The following is a 22,552-nucleotide window of genomic DNA, read 5'->3' as shown; positions in this document are numbered from 1 at the left end:
CTGAAGGATCGATAATACCACTCCTAATTTTTTCCAAGTTTAAACATGTTATAGTTCGGGAAAACTATTGAAATGTAGTAGGGGGATTAGAATCTTTCCATTTAAATAAAATGGATCTCCTGACTATTAATGTAACAAATGCAATCAAACGGCAAGCTGAAGGGGATAAAGTTCATCACTGGTAATCCAAAAAATTGCAGTAATAGGATGAGGTTGTAAATCTGGTAGGTTTCTTTATTCAATTTATTAGTTACTACCTTGTATTTATGCCCCCTGGCTTGAGATTCACTTTCAAACTGAGAATTTTAAAGCCCTTGATCTGACTTTACAGTTCCAGGGAAAATTGCCACTAAATCCATAATCTCTCTGCCAAAACACACACACTCAAAGATCATTGAGATGTTTGCATTGTTCAGAAAGTAAAGAGCAAGGGGATACCACAAAATAAGGTACCGGTCACATAAAACTGAGGTATGAAATTACTATTTTTTAAAATTTAATTTTATTTAGAGATACAGCTTGGAACTGTTCCTTCTTGCCCTTCAAGCCGCAGCACTCAGCAACCCACCAATTCAACCCACCTAGCCTAATCGTGGGACAATTTACAATGACCAATTAACCTACTAACTGGTATGTCTTTGGACTGAGAGGGGAAACTGAAGTACTCTGAGGAAACCCATATGCACATGGTAAGGACCGTGTAAACTTGCTAAAAGACAACGCCGGAAGTGAAATCTGATCTCTGATGCCCTGAACCCTAATAGCATCGCGCTAACTGCTATGCTACCATGGTGAATTGTAAATCAGTAGAATTCTATATCCCTGAGAATAGTGGAGGCCATATAATTAAATATAGTTAAGGTGGAAATAGATAAATATATCAAAGGTGCAAGAATTGAGAATTAAGGGAAACTGGCCCAGAAGATGAGGCCAGCAAAGATCAGTAGTGATCATGCTATAAAGCAGGATAAATCCGAGGGGCCAAATAGCCTATACTGCACCTATTCTCTTGTGTTCTTGTGGGAAAAATCCTTTGAGCACTGAGTTAAGAAGATATTAATCAAAATACTGAGTACAGGAGATGGGATGTTATGTTGAAGTTGTATAAGACATTGCTGAGGCCTAATTTGGAATATTGTGCGCAGTTTTGGTCACCTACCTACAGTAAAGATATAAATAAGGTTGAAACAGTATAGTAAATATTTATAAGGATGTTGTCCTGGTGCAGGTTGATGGGATCATGCAGTTTCAATGGTTTGGCATGGGCCTGTTTCTTTGCTGTATTACTCTGTATTGGGAAGGTAACCAAAAATATGCCCTATGACACGTATGGTGTTAAAAGTTAAGATGAAGTGATTTTAGAGTGGGCATTTCAAACTTTGAGCAGTTCCACCTGTAGACATGTATGGATAATGGGCAAAGGGGGATGGCAGAGATGGGGGTTTGGAGGTGGTCACAGTGGTGGAACTTAATCAGAGAATTCAATGAGGAATTGGTTGTAGGGCAGGAGAAAGTTAGACATGGGAGGAATGATGTTGAGAAGAGATCTAAAAACAAGGATAAACATTTAAAATTAAATACACACTAGGCCAGGATTGATGGGGTGTGGTTATATGAGGCAGGGTACACAAACAATTGGGAGTGAACATATTTATGAAGAATTAGAATCTCATGTCCTTCTTACTGGCACTGATAATAATCCAATATATTGTTCAGAATTAAAAGGTGACTGACAAGATGCATTGAAATGTGAAAATTTGTTCTTGGGAAAAATAGACAGGGTAAATGCAAGCAGACTTTTTCCACTGAGGTGGATGAGATGACAACTAGTGCATACGGCTGGTCGATCTGGAAGACCATGTAAGGAATCTGGAGCAACAGCTGGATAACCTTCGACTCATAAGGGAGAATGAGGCAGTCATAGATGAGAGCTACAGGGAGGTAGTCACACCTAGGCTGTCGGAAGCAGGTCGTTGGGTGACAGTCAGAGGGGGGAAAGCGAAGGTGAGCAGACAGGTTGTGCAGAGCACTCCTGTAGCCATTCCCCTGAATAATAAGTTTACTGTCCTGGATCCTGTTGGCAGGGATGACCAACCAGGTGTGAGCCACGGGCCAGGGCCTCTGGCACTGAGTCTGACCCGGTGGTGCAGAAGGGTGGGATGGAGAAGAGGAGAGCCGTCATCATTGGAGACTCTATAGTCAGGGGAGCAGACAGGAAATTTTGTGGAAGTGAGAAGGACACCCGCATGGTTTGTTGCCTCCCAGGTGCCAGGGTCTGGGACGTCTCTGACTGGGTGCACGACATCCTGGTACGAGAGGGAAAGCAACCAGAAGTCGTGATACATGTTGGTACCAACAACATAGGCAGAAAGAGGGATGAGGTCCTGAAGTGTGTGTTTCGGGAACTAGGCAGAAGGCTGAAGAACAGGACCTCAAGGGTGGCGTTCTCAGGATTGCTGCCAGTGCTACATGACAGTGATGGTAAGAATTGCAGGAGATGGCAGTTGAATGTGTAGCTGAGGAGTTGGTGCAGGGAGAAGGGTTTTAGATTTTTGGATCATTGGGATCTCTTCTGGGGAAGGTGGGACCTGTACAGATTGGATGGGTTGCACCTGAACTCGAGGGGAAGCAATATCCTTGCAGGTAGGTTTGCTAGCATGGTTCGAGAGGATTTAAACTAATTTGCAATGGGGATGGGACCCGGAGCGATAGAGCAGTGAAAGAAGTGCATGGAGTAAAGCCAGATCTAACATATAGAGAGGCTTTGAGGAAAGAGAAGCAGAATAAACGGTGTAAAGATAGTAAGGTAGAAGGGCAGAAGTGAGTGTACCTCAATGCAAGAAGCATCAGGAACAAAGGTGATAAACTGAGAGCTTGGATACATACATGGAATTATGATGTAGTGGCCATTACAGACACTTGGCTGGCACCAGGGCAGGAATGGATTCTCAATATTGCTGGATTTCAGTGCTTTAAAAGGGATAGAGAAGGGGGAAAAGGGGAGGAGGGGTGGCATTACTGGTCAGGGATACTATTACAGCTACAGAAAGGGTGGGTAATGTAGCAGGATCCTCTTTTGAGTCAGTATGGGTGGAAGTCAGGAACAGGAAGGGAGCAGTTACTCTATGGGGGGTATTCTATAGGCCCCCTGGTAGCAGCAGAGATACAGAGGAGCAGATTGGGAGGCAGATTTTGGAAAGTGCAAAAACAGGATTGTTAGCATGGGCGACTTTAACTTCCCTAATATTGATTGGCACCTGATTAGTTCCAAGGGTTTAGATGGGGCAGAGTTTGTTAAGTGTGTCCAGGACGGATTCCTGTCACAGTATGTGGACAGGCTGACTAGGGGGAATGCCATACTAGATCTAGTACTAAGTAATGAACCGGGTCAGGTCACAGATCTCTCAGTGGGTGAGCATCTGGGGGACAGTGACCACCGCTCCCTAGCCTTTAGCATTATCATGGAAAACGCCAGAATCAGAGAGGACAGGAAAATTTTTAATTGGGGAAGGGCAAATTATGAGGCTATAAGGCTAGAACTTGCGGGTATGAATTGGGATGATATTTTTGCAGGGAAATGTACTATGGACATGTGGTCGATGTTTAGAGATCTCTTGCAGGATGTTAGGGATAAATTTGTCCCGGTGAGGAAGATAAGGAATGGTAGGGTGAAGGAACCATGGGTGACAAGTGAGGTGGAAAATCTAGTCAGGTGGAAGAAGGCAGCATACATGAGGTTTAGGAAGCAAGGATCAGATGGGTCTATTGAGGAATATAGGGAAGCAAGAAACGAGCTTAAGAAGGGGCTGAGGAGAGCAAGAAGGGGGCATGAGAAGGTCTTGGCGAGCAGGGTAAAGGAAAACCCCAAGGTATTCTTCAATTATGTGAAGAAAAAAAGGATGACAGGAGTGAAGATAGGACCAATTAGAGATAAAGGTGGGAAGATGTGCCTGGAGGCTGTGGAAGTGAGCGAGGTCCTCAATGAATACTTCTTTTCGGTATTCACCAATGAGAGGGAACTTGATGATGGTGAGGACAATATGAGTGAGGTTGATGTTCTGGAGCACATTGATATTAAGGGAGAGGAGGTGTTGGAGTTGTTAAAATACATTAGGACGGATAAGTCCCTGGGGCCTGACAGAATATTCCCCAGGCTGCTCCACGAGGCGAGGGAAGAGATTGCTGAGCCTCTGGCTAGGATCTTTATGTCCTCGTTGTCCAAGGGAATGGTACCGGAGGATTGGAGGAAGGCGAATGTTGTCCCCTTGTTCAAAAAAGGTAGTAGGGATAGTCTGGATAATTATAGACCACTGAGCCTTACATCTGTGGTGGGAAAGCTGTTAGAAAAGATTCTTAGAGATAGGATCTATGGGCATTTAGAGAATCATGGTCTGATCAGGGACAGTCAGCATGACTTTGTGAAGGGCAGATCGTGTCTAACAAGCCTGATAGAGTTCCTTGAGGAGGTGACCAGGCATATAGATGAGGGTAGTGCAGTGGATGTGATCTACAAACGTATGTGGATTTTAGTAAGGCATTTGACAAGGTTCCACACGGTAGACTTATTCAGAAAGTTAGAAGGCACGGGATCCAGGGAAGTTTGGCCAGGTGGATTCAGAATTGGCTTGCCTGCAGAAAGCAGAGGGTCGTGGTGGAGGGAGTACATTCAGATTGGAGGATTGTGACTAGTGGTGTCCCACAAGAATCTGTTCTGGGACCTCTACTTTTTGTGATTTTTATTAACGACCTGGATGTGGGGGTAGAAGGGTGGGTTGGCAAGTTTGCAGATGACACAAAGGTTGGTGGTGTTGTAGATAGTGTAGAGGATTGTTGAAGATTGCAGAGGGACATTGACAGGATGCAGAAGTGGGCTGAGAAGTGGCAGATGGAGTTCAACCCGGAGAAGTGTGAGGTGGTACACTTTGGAAGGACAAACTCCAAGGCAGAGTACAAAGTAAAAGGCAGGATACTTGGCAGTGTGGAGGAGTAGAGGGATCTGGGGGTACATGTCCACAGATCCCTGAAAGTTGCCTCACAGGTAGATAGGGTAGTTAAGAAAGCTTATGGGGTGTTAGCTTTCATAAGTCGAGGGATAGAGTTTAAGAGTCGCGATGTAATGATGCAGCTCTATAAAACTCTGGTTAGGCCACACTTGGAGTACTGTGTCCAGTTCTGGTCGCCTCACTATAGGAAGGACGTGGAAGCATTGGAAAGGGTACAGATCAGATTTACCAGGATGCTGCCTGGTTTAGAGAGTATGTATTATGATCAGAGATTAAGGGAGCTAGGGCTTTACTCTTTGGAGAGGAGGAGGATGAGAGGAGACATGATAGAGGTGTACAAGATAATAAGAGGAATAGATAGAGTGGATAGCCAGCGCCTCTTCCCCAGGGCACCACTGCTCAATATAAGAGGACATGACTTTAAGGTAAGGGGTGGGAAGTTCAAGGGGGATATTAGTGGAAGGTTTTTTACTCAGAGAGTGGTTGGTGCGTGGAATGCACTGCCTGAGTCAGTGGTGGAGGCAGATACACTAGCGAAGTTTAAGAGACTAGTAGACAGGTATACGGAGGAATTTAAGGTGGGGGGTTATATGGAAGGCAGGGTTTGAGGGTCAGCACAACATTGTGGGCTGAAGGGCCGGTAATGTGCTATACTATTCTATGTTCTATGTAACTAGAGGTCATGGGTTAATGGTGAAAGTTGGAATGTTTAAGGGGAACATGAGGGGTAACTTCTTCACTCAGAGGATGGTGAGTGTGTGGATCGAGCCGCCAGCGCAAGTGGAGGATGCAGAGTCGATTTCAACATTGAAGAGAAATTTGGATAGGTACATGGATGGTAGCGGATGGTAGGGGTATGGAGGGCTATAGTCCGGGTGCAGGTCGATGATACTAGGCAGATTAATGGCTAGGCATAGACTAGATGAGCCAAATGGCCTGTTTCTGTGGTGTAGTGTTCTATGACTCTAAGTGGATCAGACTGATTTTACAAGATGGATCAGACATTTACAAGATGGTGCTGGTAAACCACAGCAATATGTTTTGGGCTGTTTACAAAGCTTCTAAGTACATTTCTTCTGAATTATTCTCACTGCAAGCTGCAGCTTGTAATTACCCCCTAAGCAACCATCTTAATGAACTAGCGATTTCAAGATTTGAAGAACTCAGCAGGCTTAGCTATCAAGCACGCAGGGACAATATCTTTAAGCAAATGAAGGTACATTGCCATGGCCAAAAGAGAGGGAGGAGTGGTGGAATCCAAGTCAGACTGAAATGCTACAGAATGAAGCTTCCTCTACCCTGCATCTTGTTAACAAATGTACAGTCACTGGAGACCAAGATTGATGACCTCAGGGCAAGATTGCTGTATCAGAGGGAAATGATGAATTGCTGTATTCGGTGTTTCACGGATACATGGCTCACCCCAGGCATGTTAGGTATGGTGGTAAGACCCGAGGGCTTCTCAATACATTGGATGGACCGGATTGCTGATTCAGAGAAGGCAGAAGATTAGGGTCTGTGTTTCATGATAACTTCTTTGTGACGCTTGGATGTCGTGGTCTTGTCGCTTGCAGACAAAATCACCTGCAGCACCAGGGGTCCCAACACAGTCAACCACTGTTACACTACGATTAGGAATGCCTGTCATTCCATGACAAGACCACATTTTGAGAAATTTGATCACTTAGCTGTCCTTCTCCTATCTGCATACAGGCAGTAGCTAAAGAGCAAGGGTCCAGAGATAAGGATAACAAAGAGGTAATAGCAGAAGGCAGAGGAGAAGCTCGAGGATTGATTCGGGTCAGTAGATTGGACCGTGTTCAAGGACTCAGAAGATCTGAATGAAAACACCACAATTGTCATGGACTTTAGAAAAACAGTCGTAGATGATTGTGTCCCCACAAAATTATTCAGAATCTTTCCTAATCAGTAGCCTTGAATGAACCATGAGATCTGCATTCTGCTGAGAGCCAGATCAGTGGCATTCAGCAACACACACAAAATGCTGGAGGAACTCAGCAGGCCAGGCAGCATCTATGGAACAAAGTACTGTTGTCGTTTCAGGCCAAAACCCTTCGGCAGGACTGGAGAAAAAAGGCTGACTAGGTGGTTTAAAAGATGGGGGGAAAGGGAGAGAGAAAAGCCAGGCGATGGGTGAAACTTGGAGGGGGAGGGATGAAGCAACGAGCTAGGAAGTTGATTGGTGAAAAAGACAGAAGGCCATGGAAGAAAGGACGTGGGAGGTGGGGGAGAGTGGGAGATGGGGCTGCACCACCAGAGGGAGGCAATGGGTAGGCAAAGAGATAACAGGAGACAGGGACAAGGGGATGGGAAACGGTGAGGGGGGAGTGGAGGCATTACTGGAAGTTTGAGAAATTGATGTTCATGCCATCAGGTTGGAAGCCACCCAAGCAGAATATAAGGGGTTTCATGCCATCAGGTTATGCCTCCACCTCCCCCACTTTACTGTTTCCCATCCCCTCGTCCATCTCTCATGTTATCTCCTTGCCTGCCTATCGCCTCCCTCTGGTGCTCCTCCCCCCCACTCTCCCTTTCTTCTTTCTTCCATGGCCTTCCATCTCTTTCACCAATCAACTTCCTAGCTGTTTGCTTCATCCCTCCCCTCCAAGTTTCACCTATCGCCTGGCATTTCTCTCTCCCCTCCCCCCACCTTTCAAATCTACTCCTCAGCGTTTTTTCTCCAGTCCTTCCGAAGGGTTTTGGCCCTAAACATCGACTGTACTTCTTTCCATAGATGCTGCCTGGCCTGCTGAGTTCCTCCAGCAGTTTATGTGTGTTGTTCAGATTTCCAGCACCTGCAGATTTTCTCAGTGGCATTCAGGTCTGGTGACCAAATTAAATACAACAGGTCCAGGAACTATCTCTGGAAAGTGACCTCTGTGCGAAGTGGCAATTCTGCACCAAACATGAATCACTGAAAGAAGCTCAACAGGTATGACAGGGCTTGAATTCTATCACCTCTTACAAAGTAAAACCAAGTGAGAACAAGGCTTTGCTCCCAGATGAGGTCAATGCCTTTTATGCTCATTTTGACCATCAAAACATGGAGTCACCTTCACAAATTCTCACATTCCCAGACAACCCTGTGATTTCGGTCTCTGAGGCTGATGTGAGAGCATCCTTCAGGAGAGTGAACTCACAGAAAGCATCCAACCCAGACAGGGTACCTGGCTGAGACCTGTGCTGATCAACTGGCAGGAGTGTTCCCGGTAACTTTAACCTCTCACCTTGGCAATCAGAGGTACCCACCTGCTTCAAGCAGGCTTCAATTATACCAGTGCCGAAGAAGAACATGGCAACCTGTCTTAGTGACTATCATCCAGCAGCACCTACATCCATAGTGATGAAGTGTTTTGAAAGGATGGTGATGAAACATATTAACTCCTGCTTGAGAAGTCACTTGGATCAGCTCCAATTTGCCTACTGGAGCAACAGGTCCACAACAGATGCCATTTCATTGGCTCTTCATTCGATCCTGAAACATCTGGACAGCGAAGACATATATATATCAGGATGCTCTTTATGGACTACAGCTCAGCATTCAATACTATCATCCCCTCAAAAGTAATCAATGAGCTTCAAGTCCTAGGCCTCAATACCTCCTGTGCAAATGGATCCTCATTTTCCTAACTTGCAGACCCCAGTCAGTTCAGATTGGCAACATCTCCTCCACAATCTCCCCAAGCACAGATGCATCACAAAGCTGTGTGCTCAGCCCCCTGCTCTACTCACTTTATACTTATGACTGTGAAGTTAAGCAAGCTCCAATGCCATATTCAGGTTTGCTGACATCACCACTGTCGTTGGCCAAATCAGGTGGTGGGTGATGAATCAGCTTATAGGAGGGAGACTGAATATCTAACTGAGTGATGCCACAACAACTTCTCACTCAATGTCAACAAGACCAAAGAATGATTATTGACTTCAGGAGGAGGAAACTGAAGGTCCATGAACTCATCTTCATCATGGGTTCAGAGGAGAACAGGGTCAGGAACTTAAAAATCCTTGGTGTTATCACTTCAGAGGATCTGTCCTGGATCCAGCCATTACGAAGAAAGCACGGCAGTGCCTGGACTTCCTTATAAGTTTGCAAAGTTTCAAACTTTGACAAACTTTATAGGCCTGGTATGGAAACACCAATGCCTTTGTATAGAAAGGTCTACAAATAGTAGTGGATAGTAATGGACACAGCCTAGTCCATCACGGGTAAAGCCTTCCCCACCATTGAGATATCTACATGGAGCGCTGTTGCAGGAAAGCAGCATCCATTGTTAAGAACCCCGGCCATTCCAGACCATACTCTCTTCTCACTGCTGCCATCAAGAAGGTGGTACGAGAGCCTCAGGACCCTCAACATCAGGTTCAGGAGCAGTTATTACCCATCAACCATCAGGCTCTTGAAATAGAAGCGATAACTTCACTAAGCTTCACTCACCCTATCTCTGAACTGTTCCCACAATTTATGGACTCACATTCAAGGACTCTCCATGTCATGTTCTTGATAATTTATTGCTTATTTATTATTATTTCTTCTTATTTTTGTATTTTCATAGTTTGTTGTATTTGCACATCGGTTGTTGGCTGTCCTGTTGGGTGCCGAATTTCATTGATTCTATTGTGTTTCTTGTATTTTCTGTAATTGCCCACAAGAAAATGGATCTCAGGATTGTATATGGGACATATGTGTATTTTGATAATAAATATACTTTGAAATTTGAACACTTATCCTTCAGTCACCCATACAGTTACATAGAATGGCAGTAAGCTCTTCAGTTATGCAAACCATCAGGCACTCATTCACACTAATCTTATACCAGTCCCAATTTACCTTTCATCCACCCCTATTCTCCTGCCATGCACTTGCACTAGGGCAGTAGTGTAGTCAATTAACCTACCACCTGGCAGGTGGGAGGAACTGAGAACTCCTTGGTGAAAATTGACAAGGTCATGTGAAGAACATGCAATCTGCACACACAGACAGTAGCCGAAGTCAGGATTAAACCTGAGCCTGGGACAGCAGCACTCACTAAACAACTGTGCTTCCCTCACAAGAAGATAGTATAGGCCACCAAACCCTTCATATCTACTCTGCCATGCTGATCTATGCCGGCCTTGACTCCTCCTTTGTGCAAGTTCTCCACAGTCCCAATTCCTCAATTGTTCAAATATTTATCTGCCACCATTTTAAGTATTTCTAATGAACTAGCCTTTATCATCATCTAGGGAAGGAACTAGAAAGACTTACTATCTCAGTTTTAAATAATCAGCCTCATTTCTTGTAATTATGTTTCTTTATTCTTGACTCTCCTAATGAAAATATTGGGTATATAAACAAACACAAGAGATTCTGCAAATGCTGAAAATCCAGAGTAGCATACACAAAATGCTAGAGGAACTTAGCAGACCAGGCAGCATTTATGAAGGGGAATATATAGTCAATGTTATGGGCTGAGACTCTCCATCAGGACTGGGATATAAACAGTAAATATACTATTTCTATAAATAGTAGGTCTATTCCTTGGGAAGCCAAATCACACACAATACTGTATAAAAATCAACATACTCCTCATCTTGCTATCTGAAGCAATCCAATGCAATTAAAAACATCCAAGTATTTATGTTGGCTACATTACAGGATTCTTAATCTGTGGATCCATAGCAGATCCAATCTCACTGCACAATTGCCCTAACAATTCACTCACAATAGTGCAACTCCCTTCCTACTGGAGAGAAGCTAATCTATGGTTCAATTTGATACATGGAAGTTGGAGTGATGAAGTGGAAATTTAACATTAAATATCCACTTCAAACCAAGGTCATTCCAATCTCAGGCATCACACTGCACTATGAGGATAATGCATACTTGGAGGCGGTGACCTTCATTGTCAAGAGAGCAGGTGGAATCTCATTAAAGGTGACGTAAAGCTCAAAATGTGATTTGTTGAATGCAGGGGCTGCTGGGGTAGAAAGTGAGCAAGGATAAATAAGATTCCATCTCTAGTCATATCCTCCTCTTCTCTCCCTGTTCTTTTCAACTCTCCAAAGGGATTGATCCCTTTGTCACTCCCTGGTCCAATCTTCTACCTCCACAAACCAACTGCCTTATCTTGGGATCTTCCCATCCAATGGGGAGGAACATGCAATGCCAATCATTATACCTCTACTCTCCTGGCCATCCAGGGGCACAAACAGTTCTCTCAAGCCAAGCAATTACACTTTCACTTTTTCCAATGTGCAGTATTTTGGTCTCGCCACATGGTCTCCTGTACACTGGGGAAGTCAAATGCAGATGGTATGACAGCTTTAAAGAGCACCCGCATTTGTTCGGCAGGAGCAATCCTGAATTTCTAGTAGCCTGTCTCTTTAATTCTGCATCACACTACACCATCATTTATCAAGTCTGTTGCCTCAGGTACAACTGAAGCTTGAGAAATTGCAGTTCATTTTACATCTGGGTATGTCACAGTCTTCCAAACTCAATATTAAATTTAACAATTTCAGATAACACATTTTCTCTGTTTATATAAGTACTGGCTAGTATTTCTGTAGGTCATTACAGTATAACATTAACTGTCTTTGCTAACTTTGATCTGCCTGGGATTTCCTACACATTTGATCTGCAGTTCACAGATTTTACATGCTCCTTAATTTTCAATCTATTTAATCCATCAACCAAAGCAGTTTATTACCAGGGCCTTGTTGGACTCATCCTGCAAGCAATATTTCCTTTTTCCTATCTACCTCTGTCCAACCCTCCTTGATAATGCAAAATAACTTGTTTTCTATTTTCCTCAGTTTTGGACCCCGAGACTCTATTTATCTTACCATAGAAGCAGCCCGTACCTGCTGAGTAACACACACAACATGCTGGAGGAATCCAGCCGCCTGACCTGTAGAGTTCCTCCAGCATTTTGTGCGGTGATCTGGATTTCCAGCATCTACAGAATCTCTTGAGTGTATGTACCTGCTGAGTGCTTCCAGCAGGTTTCTGCTTTTATTTCAGGTTTCCAACATCTTCAGTCATCCTGGGGCAAGGTTTTAAATGACCCTGAAAGAATTTCTGTAGGTAATGCCTGCCAGTTTTGGTGGAAGATGTTTGTGCTATGTTGGGCTTCAAAGAGTTCAGCAGCAGTCAGCATCCCGGGGGAGAAACTGTTCCAGATAAAAGCAGACTCCAAGACAGGAGACCAATGAACTCAGGTGGATCACCAAATGAGCTCAAAGTCCAGGTCATAGTTTGTGTTGGAAAGAGCATTTAGGGGTGCAGGCACAAGTAATCTACAAAATGGATTAAAAAAATCTATATCCTCTGACTTATTGGACACATTTTGGCACTTGAGCTAATTGAAGAACAAACACTAGTTTGAATACACAAGATATACTATAATATGCTATTAGCAAAGTCTTGATGGATGCATGGTAGCCTAGCAGTTAGCACAATACTTTACAGTACGGGCAACCCTGGTTCGATTCCCACTGCTGTAAGGAGTTTGTATATTCTCCCTGTGACCACATGGGTTTCTTCAGGGTGCTCCAGTTTCCTCCCCACAGTCCAAAGACGTACCAGTTGGTAGGTTAATTAGTCATTGTAAATTGTCCCGTGATTAGGCTAGGATCAAATTGGGGGATTGCTGGGCAGCATGGCACCAAGGGCCAGAAGGACATGTTCTGTACTATATCTCAATCAAACAATCAATAAATAAATAAATAAATAATAAGTGGCCACCAAAGTTGAAAACTAGAGACTACATAATTTAAGACCATCCAAAGCAGATATCTTAATTGAACAGCCAAAGACAATAACTAAGTCAAAACTAATGAGGCCAGTCCTGACGAAGGGTCTCAGCCCGAAACGTTGACTGTACCTCTTCCTAGAGATGCTGCCTGGCCTGCTGCGTTCACCAGCAACTTTGATGTGTGGAGGCCACATTTTTGCTCACTTACATAAGAACAAAAGAAAGTAGGTCATCTGGCCCGTCAAGCCTGCACCGTCATTCAATAAGATCATGGCTGATCTGACCATGGACTCATCTCCACCTACCTGCCTTTTCCCCATAACCCTTAATTCCCCTACTATGCCAAAATCTAACCAACCTTGTCTTAGATATATTTACTGAGGTAGCCTCCACTGGGCAGAGAGTTCTACAGATTCACCACTCTTTGGGAAAAGCAGTTCCTCCTCATCTCTGTCCTAAGTTTACTCCCCTGAATCTTGAGGCTATGTCCCCTAGTTCTAGTCTCACCTACCAGTGGGAACAACTTTCCTGCCTCTCTTATCTATTGCTTTCATAATTTTATATGTTTCTATAAGATCTCCTTTCAACTTTCTGAATTCCATCGAGTACAGTCCCAGGCAACTCAATCTCTCCTCATAGTCTAACCCCTTCATCTCTGGAATCAATCTGCTGAACCTCTTCTGCACCATCTCCAAAACCTGTACATCCTTCCTCAAATAAAGAGACCAGAGCTGCACACAATACTCCAGATGCAGCCTCGCCAGTATCCTGTACAGTTGTAGCCTAACCTCCCTAATCTTAAATTAAATCCCTCTAGCAATGAAGGCCAACATTCCAATTGCCTTCTTGATAACCTGCTGCACCTGCAAACCAACCTTTTGCGATTCATGCTCAAGCACTCCCAAGTCCCTCTGCACAGCAGCATGCTGCAATCTTTTACCACTTAAATAATAATCTGATCTTCTATTTTTCCTTCCAAAGTGGATGACTTCACATTTACCAACACTGTACTTCATCTGCCAGACCCTTGCCCATTCACTTAACCTATCTATAGCTCCCTGCAGACTCTCCATATCTTCTGCACAATTTGCTTTTCCACTCAATTTAGTATCATCAACAAACTTAGATACACTACACTTGGTCCCCTCTTCCAGATCATTAATGTACATCGTGAACAGTTGCAGGCCCACCGCCGACCCATGTGGCACACCGCTCACCACTGATTGCCAACCAGAGAAACATCCACGTATCCCAACTCTCTGTTTTCTATTAGTTAACCAATTCTCGATCCATCACCCCCAACTCTATGCATCCTTATCTTATGGATGTCTTTAATGTGGCACCTTATCAAACGCCTTCTGGATATCCAAGTAAATAACGCCTATTTGTTTCCCTCTATCCATTGCGCTTGTTATATCCTCAAAGAACTCCAGTAAGGACCTGCTTTTGCTGAATCCATGCTGCGTCTGCCTGATGGATCCATTTCTTTCCAGATGCCTTGCTATTTCTACTTTAATGATAGCTTCAAGCATTTTCCCAACTACAGATGTTAAACTAACTGGTATATAGTTACCTGCCTTTTCCCTATATCCATTTTTGAACACTGACGTGACATTTCCCCTCTTCCAATCCGCCAGGACCTGCCCAGAGTCCAGAGAATTTTGGTAAATTATTAACAAAGCCTCAACTATTACCTCTGCCATTTCTTTCAGTACCCTGGGATGCAGTCCATCAGGACCAGGGGACTTGTCTATCTTTAGGCCCACAAGTTTACTCAGCATTACCTCTTTAGTAATAGCTATTGTATTGAGACCCTCACCTCCCATCGCATCCATATCATTTCTCTTCGGCATATTAGACATGTCCTCTACGGTGAAAACCGACACAAAATAGTCATAAATAGTCACTTATTCACAGGGACCAATCCAATGTGTTGTTCATTAGATATCAGAATTTGAATAATTCAAAAAGAAGGTGAATTATCAAGATATGTTCTGAGACAGAAATCTTAAAACTCTTTGAAGTGCATGTTAGATCTTGAGTGGCAACATTCCCAGAGGGACACAACAAACCCTTGGCCTTTTTTTCATCATCCATGAAGCTGTTGAGTAAGAAGTCTCAGATATCACTAATTATATAAATGCTGGTAGCCAGTTAAACATTCCAAAGCATAATTGCTGCAACAATAAGTATAATCCTCTACACAGTCATTGTAAGATTTGTGTGAAATTCTGATGGTACTTTGATCTCCAAGAGTGGTGAGATATAGGCCTTTTATCATATTTAAATTACTGGGATAATTTACAAAATGTAAGTGTGGTGAAAAAGAATTTAAAAAAAGCTTGCATACTATTTTTCTGATTATACACATTTTTGTTACTGATTATATTATGTTCCTGTCAGATTAAATAATGAGCTGACTGAAAACATTTCTGAATTTTAAACACAAGAGATTCTGCAGATGCTGGAAATCCAGAGCAACACACACAAAATGCCAGAGGAACTTAGCAGGACAGGCAGCAGTTATGGAGCAGAATTAACACTGGATTCATTCCTCTCCACAGATGCTGCTGCCTGACCTGCAGAGTTCCTCCAGCATTTTGAGTGTTTCCTTGGATTTTGATGCTGAATTAGAAACATAGAAAATAGGTGCAGGAGTAGGCCATTCAGCCCTTTGAGCCTGCACCGTCATTCAGTATGATCATGGCTGATCATCCAACTCAGAACCCTGTACCTGCCTTCTCTCTATACCCCCTGATCCCTTTAGCCACAAGGTCCATATGTAACTCCCTCTTAAATATAGCCAATGAACTGGCCTCAACTGTTTCCTGTGGCAGAGAATTCCACAGGTTCACCACCCTCTGACTTGGTACCTTTTTTTTTGTTCATCTAGTAATGATCATGTTCATAGACCGTAATGTGGTAATATTGGGAAAAGTAGAAAATCTCAGAGTAATAATGACTGCTATTCTTCCACATCAGTCAGACCTGGTAAGAATGGGAGATATTTGTGAACCATATATATTTTATAAAATTCCCTCACGACAATGGTCACCAATTCTAGCTTTTCTGTTCCAAATTGTTCCATTTACTGAATTTAACCTCCCATCGAATTTCAACTCGTATCTCTAGTTCAGTACTCCAGTAATTTAATCATAATGGTAGGGTTTTCCTCCAAATGGTAATTATAAATGTATGGGTGTGGGCCACACATGGAATGAACAGCATGGTAGCGTAGTGGTGAATGTGACACAATTACAGCGCCAGCGACATTGGTTCAATATCGTCACTGTCTGTAAGGAAATTGTACATTCTCACTATGACTGCATGGGTTTCCTCTGGGTGCCCCGGTTTCTTCACATGTTCCAAAGACGTATGGGTTAGGGTTAGTAAGTTAAGGACATACTGCACTGGTGCCAGAAGCATGGCAATACTTGTAGTTTGCCCCGAACAATGTTGTTCCAATGTTACAACATTGGAACATTGTAAACATTGGTTCCAATGTTTACAATCTACACTATCGACCCATACGCACCTCCTCTTTTGTTTATAAAGCTAAACCTTTCCATGTGTAACCCAGCTAATCCTTTTCTTCTTATTTTTATATTAATCGTCTCCTGAATAAACTAATTGTCACTCTCTCTCTCTAGAGTTCTACAACTCTGCCCTATTTACCATGAATCTTCCAAGAATGCATATGTTATGACCCTTTGATGACAAAATTTTGGTACACAGAAGTGAGGAGAGAATGGTTCCCATAGCTTACCTTGATTGCATATTGATTATGGAGGTCCTTAGCATAGGATGCTGTATAGTAAACGGCATCACCTGCCTCACAGCAAGGTTTATCACTAGTCAGTCTGAAATCGGACCAGTTATCCAATCCAAAGCGAAGCTGGTTCTTTTGACCCTGCATGAACTTGTCCTCACATTTAGCTGCCAATTTCTTTAGAGAGTCAGTGTGGAGATTTCGAATCTTCAGCACCACCTCTTCTTTGTTCTCTATCCCTTTGTAGAGTGCATGTCTTTGTGGCTTCTGTATGCTTTTACCCGATCTTTGAGGAAAGCGGTTTTTATCAGATAACGAATCCAAGCTATTTGAGCACCTCTCTTTACTGCTGCTCATGGTGAGGCTACATATGCTATTAGCTGTTGATGATACACTTGCTTTTGCAGTTGACTTGCCCACTGCTCTGTCCAGTGAGTCCCCTGACTCATTGTCACATATCCTGGCATCTGAGCTGACTGACGAACAAGCACTTGATGCATCCCAGTTTGTATCCCCAAGATAGTCAACATCGTACAGTGGATTTGCCAAATTTACATTGTGACCAGAATTCTTCACTTCTATCATTTTGTGGACATAGTCCTTTGATGCTGGATCAGTATTTGCTCGGATTATCGTCTTCTTTGGAAGAGGTGGCGGCGTTGGCTGTGTCTCGGACATATTTTCCTGTTCTACGAATCCCCCAAATGCAATGGCATCATCTGAAGCTCCTTTCACTTGCCTTGGCTGCTTCAGGGGTATCATGTTGGCCCGCGATTGTCCTATGCAATTGTAAAAACAGATATTGAGTAATAGTACAGTTAGATAATGCCCCTTCAACTGTAGGGGCATTAAAAAGGTGCATAAACATAACTTCTGAGTACTATATTAAGAAAACAAATAAATTTTCAAAATGAATGTTGGAATTTCATAGACTAGGCCTTTAATCTTGAAACTGCATCAAGACTCCACACAAGCATTCTGATCAGCAAATTACAAAGACCATAAGTGGAGTGTACTGGAGCTTCACTGCAGTCATAGTCAATTATTCCGCCATGGATATAAAATCCTTGACAGTTCTGATTTATAGTCACATTGATTCACATATTCATAATGAGTAAGCTGCACCATTAACAGTTAAAATCTTTATAGCAGCAGCAGACTGTCAGATACATCAGTTTCAGTTTAAAAGCTCTTTAATTTTCGTTGGTGTATCTCAATATTTTTCATCCCTCCTCTCTGTTGGTAGTTCTTTGATGCTCCTGCAATGCAGCAAGCACTTTTTAAAAAAAAGAAACAAGTGCCTTCTGTAGGGAACTGGTTCCAAAATTATCAGGGAGTTATTGCAGTGATCACAAATTTCAAGATTACTGGATTACAGACCTAGTTGTGGAATGGAAAAGATTAGTTATAGAGGTGATTAATAAAATGCTTGTGTATGAGCAAAGATTTTTATATGAGTTATGAGACAGAAAGAGATTATAAAGAATGTTTAAGAGAAACAGATAACCTGATATAGAGTCAGGAAGAGCTGAAAGATTAAATAATTGTAGAGAGCAACAAGAATTACTTAATGCCTTGAACAAGCACTACTCAAATACAAACTTCAAATGAAGAGAGGGCCTTTGCAAAAGTAAAATAACAACCACAAATTTAAATGACTAAAAGAAATAAGGTTTTGTGAAAAGCTTCATTTAACAAGCAAACAACTGCACAAATGTCCCAATGTGCTTGAGTTTAATGTGATTATTCTGAATTGCCGAATGTTTTTCACTGCATAGATTTGACATCATGTTTCATTCCCTTATAAAATATTACTGCTTAACCTCTCTCTCCTCTGGTAACCAGTCTTTAGTGAAGACAGACATAACCTTCACATTCCATGTTGCTATTGACAACACAAACATGTCTTGGCTGGTGAGAGTATTAACACAAATGTTCTCAGTGCAGTCCCTGTTTAACAATTACACATGGCTACAGAACACACATTTTATTTACTGCAAGCAAATGACCGTGTACAATGTTATAATAATGATCACACATTGCAGGGCTAGGGACAAACTATTTCTAATAATGACACAGCATTTCTATCCACAAAAAAATTACAGCCATACCTGAAACTCATTGCATCAAAAATTAAAATTTTGTTAAACCCAAAAATCAGATAATTTAACTTACCAGGAAAAAAGACATCTATCCAAGCACAATGTATGGGCTTTGTAAAATGTACCAGCAACTGAGTGATCAAATTTGAACAGGTTTTTTAAAGAAGCTCTCTCTTCAATGGCCATCATAACCCGAGCACATTTATAATCCTTTTGGGACAGAATGAACAAACTAATCCTTCAGAAACACAGGCTATGGTAGACAATTAGTAATCTACCTCATCCAAAGGTCACTGAAAACTCAGATGTTTTCATAATTTGTTCCAAATGACAAGTAGAATGAGCCCATGTACATCTCACAGTGCCCCATGAAGGAATGATAGTTTTATTTGCTTACATTTCATCTAATCCTGCACAAGTTTAATTGTTCTCTTAATCTGCCAGCATTAACCTCTCTGGAATTTTGTGGAGTACACTTACTTCTCTGAAAATGAATTGAACTACAAATTAGACAAACCATTCTACATCAGTAGATCTTTCTCTACTTGAATACTCAACACGATTCTCTCATGGAACATACCATGATCATGACAAAATCTATCAAAGCAATTTTTAAAAATTAGTAATCAGTTATTATTGTGGTAAGATTACTAATCTGACAACTCCTTTCAAAAACCTCAAAACATTTAATTAGTATTTATCAACAACTCTTTACAGATGTTAAAACTGTTTGCAAACCCCACCCACTAGAATAATTCCATGGTTGAGGTGCATTAAACAAACCTGTGGATTTAATCTACACACAAACTCCAGGATTCCACCCCATGCTGGATCTAGAACACATACAGATTACACGTGATGCAAAAGAGCAAGTTTCAAACTTGTGGTCCACTGAATCAACTTCTGGTTAACAAAAAAAATGGGATGACATTCACCGAGAAGAGGTATATCACAAGGTTGTTACATTGAGGTCCGCTATTGGTCGAGATTGCCCATGGATGTTGCATTCTAATCGTCTACATGATACGTAAGCCAGGACAGTTGCCCATGTAGTAGCAGGCTCCTCCTCTCCACGCAGCTGATGAATCCAAAGGAATGGCAGAGACCGATACAGTTTGACATCAGTGCCATCGGAGGAGTTGCCAGTCAGCTTTGAACTCAATGTAAGACTGCCTTAAGGACTCCAGCTCTGTATTATTCCCTTGAGGTTTACTCCCAAAGCCTTCCCCATAAGTGGGTATAACTACAAGGCAGCGAGGTTTGGGATCAGAGTTTACCTTCTAGACGAGTGGCCAACCACAGCTAACAGGCCCCATCTGCCTGAAGTGACTGGTTTTAAGGTGCCAGTAACCCACTTTTGCCCCTTCTCCTGTCAGCAGAAACAGTTCCATAGGACTTAGTAGCTAAGCCACACGTGAAGGCCAGGAGCTACACTTGGTTGTCAGAGGTTATTTGAGATGCACACCATTGAGAGCATTTAATAGGTAGTGGGAACTTATCCCCACTGCACCAACCTCAAGGAACCAATTGCTACATTACAAATAAGATAATTATTCCTTGAACATTGCAAAAGGAATAATGAATGAGAGGAGATGCAATTGGATGAATGTTAGATGCAGATATAAACTAGATTAGTCAGAAATGAGAATGAAAAGAGACTTAATGAATATTGCCAGAAAAAAACTGGTGAAGATATATAGAAAGCAAATTGCTTCATTATTAGCCACTGGCAAAGTCACAGAAGACTGGAAGGTGTTAGTGTTGTTCCACTGTCCAGGAAGGGTAGCAAAGAGAGGCCAGAGAACTACAGGCCAGTGAGCCTGACTTCAGTTGTAGTGAAGTTACTGGAGGCAAATATGAGGGACAAGACCTCCATATCACTTGGATAGTCAAGGACTGATCAGGAATAGTCAGCATGGCTTTGTGATTTGGAGGTAATGTCTGACAAATCTTTTGGAGTTTTTTGAAGAGGTAACTAAGGGGATAGATGAAGGCAGGCAGTTAATGTAGTCTATATGGACTTTAGCTGTTGACAAAGTCCAAATGGCAGGCTCATTTGGAAAGTTGGTTTACACTGCTTTCAGGGAGAGCTAGTGAGGAGGTTTCAAAATTGGCCCAATGATAGGAATCAGAGGGTGATGATTCAAGGTCGATCCTACAGCTGGAGGCCTGTGATAAAGACCCCACATAGAGTAAGTGCTGGGGTTTCTGTTATTCTTTATATATGTAAATAGATTAAGATATGAATGTACATAGCACAATTTGCAATTTTGTTTATGATACTAAATTGAGGGGGTGTTGTTGATGGTGATGCAAGTTATAATGAATTGCAAAGAGATCTTGATCAGTTAGGAAGATGAGTTGATAAATGGCAAATGGAGTTCAAGGGGAGGGGAGGAGAAGATGGCGGCGCGACACAGCGCGCGCGGCTGCTCCGAATTGGTATCGTGTTTGTTAAATAGGGGCCGTGCACAATCCTGATTTGATGGAGACGGACGTGAGAAGCACGGAGGAACATCTGGAGAAACTTCTGAAATGCCTGCTTCGCTGCTGCTGTTACTGTGCGATCGAAAATCTCCGGAGGGGAAGGCCCAAGTCCTCGGCTTTGCCTATTGCCTGTTGCCGGGGTCTGGGTCGAAGCACTCGGCAGAGATGGTGCTCGGTGTCGGAGGGCTGGTCGGAGGCTCGAAGTTTTCAGACAGACTCAGAGTTGAACTGTGGTCGGGTGCTTCCAGGATGCTGCATCGGCAAGTTTGCGGCGCTGGAAGCTCATGGCAGGGAGAGTTTCTCCTTCAACCGTCTGCGTGAGATGATGGGTCTTTTGAGAGACCTTGAGACTTTTTTTTTATTGTGCCCATGGTCTGTTCTTCATCAAATTATGGTATTGCTTTGCACTGTTGTAACTATATGTCATAATTATGTGGTTTTTGTCAAGTTTTTTTTAGTCTTGGTTTGTCCTGTGTTTCTGTGATATCATTCTGGAGGAACAAATTGTATCATCTCTTAACGCATGCATTACTAAATGACAATAAAGAGGACTGCGTGTCCTCATAATCTAATCATAATCATAATCTAATCTAATCTAATCATAAACTTGTGAGATGATGCATTATGGACATTCAAGCAATGTTAGGACATGTACAGACAATGGCAGGGCATTGAGTGTTATGGAGCAGAGGGATCTGGAAATACAAGTACACAGTTCACTGAAAGTGGCTGCACAAGTAGACAGGGTAGTGAAGAAGGTATTTAGCATGCTCTCCTCATCAGTCAGGTCATCGAGTTTAGAAGTAGGGACATGATGTTGCAGTTATACCTAAGTTGTTAGTGAGGCTACACTTGGAATATTGTGTAGAATTTTGGTCACTCTGTTATAAGGAAGTGTTTGTCAAACTGAAGAGGGTACAAAAGAGACTTATAAGGATACTGTCTGGACTACAGGAAGAGTTGGGTCACGCTGGATCCTTATTCTTTGGAGTGTACGTTGAGGGCTGACCTCATGGAAGTTTATAAAATTATGAGGGGTTAGTATAAGGTGGATGGTCATAGACGTTTCCCTAGAACTGGGGAGTTCAAACCTTAAGTACAGAGATACAAGATACAAGGGAAGAGATTTAAGAGATCTGAGAGATAACTTCTTTACACAGAGGGAGTAAGTACTGAAATTAGTTGCCAGAGAAAGTGATTGAGGTGGGTACAATTGTAACATTTAAGAGGCATTTGGATAGGGACATGGAGGGAGGGGCTCGGAGGGTTATGAGCCAAACGCGGGCAACTGGGAAAAGCAGGGAAGATGCTGTGATCAGCAAGGATCAGTTGGGCCAAAGGGCCTGTATCTATAACTAATACAGGTGCTATGGTAGCATAGCAGCTAGCACAACGCTATTAAAGCTCGGGGCGTTGGAGTTTGGAGTTTAATCC

The 22,552-nt window shown here is 42.6% G+C and overlaps 1 protein-coding gene across 6 annotated transcripts in view; it reads right to left on the bottom strand.

The window, feature by feature from the left end:
* The window catches only part of peak1 (pseudopodium-enriched atypical kinase 1), a 250,855-nt gene that overhangs the window by 9,077 nt on the left and 219,226 nt on the right, over positions 1-22,552 (bottom strand). For all 6 annotated transcript variants that reach the window (XM_072282795.1, XM_072282794.1, XM_072282796.1 and 3 more), the window contains one exon: positions 16,527-17,308. In XM_072282795.1, the coding sequence (XP_072138896.1) occupies positions 16,527-17,308 (782 nt within the window). The remainder of the gene's footprint in view (positions 1-16,526; positions 17,309-22,552) is intronic.

Source organism: Mobula birostris, chromosome 18 (assembly GCF_030028105.1).
Source record: "Mobula birostris isolate sMobBir1 chromosome 18, sMobBir1.hap1, whole genome shotgun sequence".
Classification (NCBI taxonomy): domain Eukaryota; kingdom Metazoa; phylum Chordata; class Chondrichthyes; order Myliobatiformes; family Myliobatidae; genus Mobula; species Mobula birostris.
Note: the sequence above shows the minus strand (reverse complement) of the source record. Positions and strands in the feature narration are given on the sequence as shown.